The following is a 1,961-nucleotide window of genomic DNA, read 5'->3' on the forward strand; positions in this document are numbered from 1 at the left end:
CCATTGTTGTATTTTTGGACATCCATATTTCCTACTTTTCTGGGGGATTTTTTTAAACAAAAGTGGTACTATGACTTCCCAGCAGACTGTCAAGTATAACAGTAAAAAATTTCAGCCAAATCGGTTCAGTAGTTTTCTCGGTTAGCGCGGTCCAAGAAAACTCTTACCATTTTAATAAATATATAATAGTATAGATAATATTTTATTCGTTTCTAAGGTGATAGACAAAGCGTTAGAAATTAACATCCCATTTTTAGCAGTTTTTCGTAATTTTTCAGTGGTTCTCGGTTCTTTCTCGCACAAAACAGTTTTGCTATGTTGTACATTTTGTAAGACGGAGACAACATATGTGGGTGTAACGTCCTCTTAAGAAAGACATAATTTCCTAAGTTAATATACAATATGGCAACCATATAGTAGGTGCCTACATTAGAATCTGGTTCAATATACCTAATATATAAAATGTTCGTTTTAACGTTGACAACAGAACCCCCACCGTTGAAATATTTTATTTGTAATTTTTGAAATTTTAGTAGAAATGCTTATTTCATATTAGATCATATACTATGTACCATCACAGAATTTTCAGGCTTTATTATTGTTGTGGGCATACCCGTTCCCACAATTATTACTACTGGCCCTTAGTCGATCAACATATCTTTATGGGTATGATTATTATTATTTATAAGCTATCGCGCGATTAATACAGAACGGTAGATAATATTATGTTATGCAACACTTGTCCCTCGACCCCCACACAAAGCTCAGTGCAGTCTGACTTCCCAAATCATAATATTGTATAAAAGCTCTTAATTGAAATGACGGGGCACCATATTTGTGCGCTGAGCCACGATATAATATAGCGGCATTATTATGTTATTTTTAAACCAATTTTGTTTTTTTTTATTTATTTTAGATAGGTATCTACGGCTACATTATTTTATATTATATTGGATTAAACAAGTATACAAGTGTGTACCTAGAGTTCTAACATGTTAACACTCAATTACATAATTCCATGTATAATTGTCTTATAACTATTTTAATTAGAAAACGAATTTTGTAAAATAGAGTAGTTAAACTTTTCATTTTATTTTTAACATTATGTATATGATTTGACCATTTCAGGTGGGAATCTATCGTTATTCCTAAATATTTGAATGATAATACCATGTAAATTGGTTTATAGTTAGCACTTGTTGAATTAGTATTACATTTATGCATAATAAATTTGTATACATCAAGCACATATGACTATCGGCTGGGATAACAACTTTTTTCCATCCAGTTATAAATATGCTGTATTAATATTCTATAAATATAATATGTATAAATATGCTGTATTAACGTCTTATTAAAATATTATTAATATTTACATAATTTAATAAGTAGGTACATAAATATGGGTTCACCAGTTTAAAAAAAAAAATTCATTCAGGGATATGACGCCCGAACCCCTCCTCCACCCCTCTCCATCGTAATTATGCCTTAGATGCATTACAGTATTATGTAATACATGAATACATTCAGGGCTGTTTTCACCTTTAAACTGCTTTTAAACCTTTACTGCTATTCCGTAAAATAATATTTTTGTACGTTTGAGAACTTATAGTATATAATATATTATTTTAGATTCAAAACAATTAATAATATGACGTATTAATTTTACAATGATGTGTTTGTTTGTTTTTTTTCTGTATATCCTTGTATTTTTAAAAATAAAATTCTTTTATTATCAACTTTGAAAAGAGTTTCTAATAGAAAATATGGTTGGTACTTAGGTTGGTTAAAAGCAAATAAATAGGTACTTAAAGCTTTCACAGAATTTTCGTGTTAGCATTTTCTGTAAACCTTACAGCTTACATAAAAATACTGTTTTTGAGATATTATATATACATATACCTATAAGAAATTAAATATATACCTATAGCGTAAATTCAAAATGCTCATAACTCACTCAA

At 29.0% G+C, this 1,961-nt stretch overlaps 1 protein-coding gene across 1 annotated transcript in view; it reads left to right on the plus strand.

Annotated features, from left to right (window-relative positions):
* Positions 1–1,177, plus strand: part of LOC100570582 (membralin-like) — an 18,779-nt gene extending 17,602 nt beyond the window's left edge. Inside the window, exon 9 of the mRNA XM_008182453.1 lies at positions 1,129–1,177. Coding sequence (XP_008180675.1) covers positions 1,129–1,177 — 49 coding nt within the window. The remainder of the gene's footprint in view (positions 1–1,128) is intronic.
* The last annotated feature ends 784 nt before the right edge of the window (positions 1,178–1,961 follow it).

This window comes from Acyrthosiphon pisum, chromosome X, assembly GCF_005508785.2.
Source record: "Acyrthosiphon pisum isolate AL4f chromosome X, pea_aphid_22Mar2018_4r6ur, whole genome shotgun sequence".
Lineage (NCBI taxonomy): Eukaryota > Metazoa > Arthropoda > Insecta > Hemiptera > Aphididae > Acyrthosiphon > Acyrthosiphon pisum.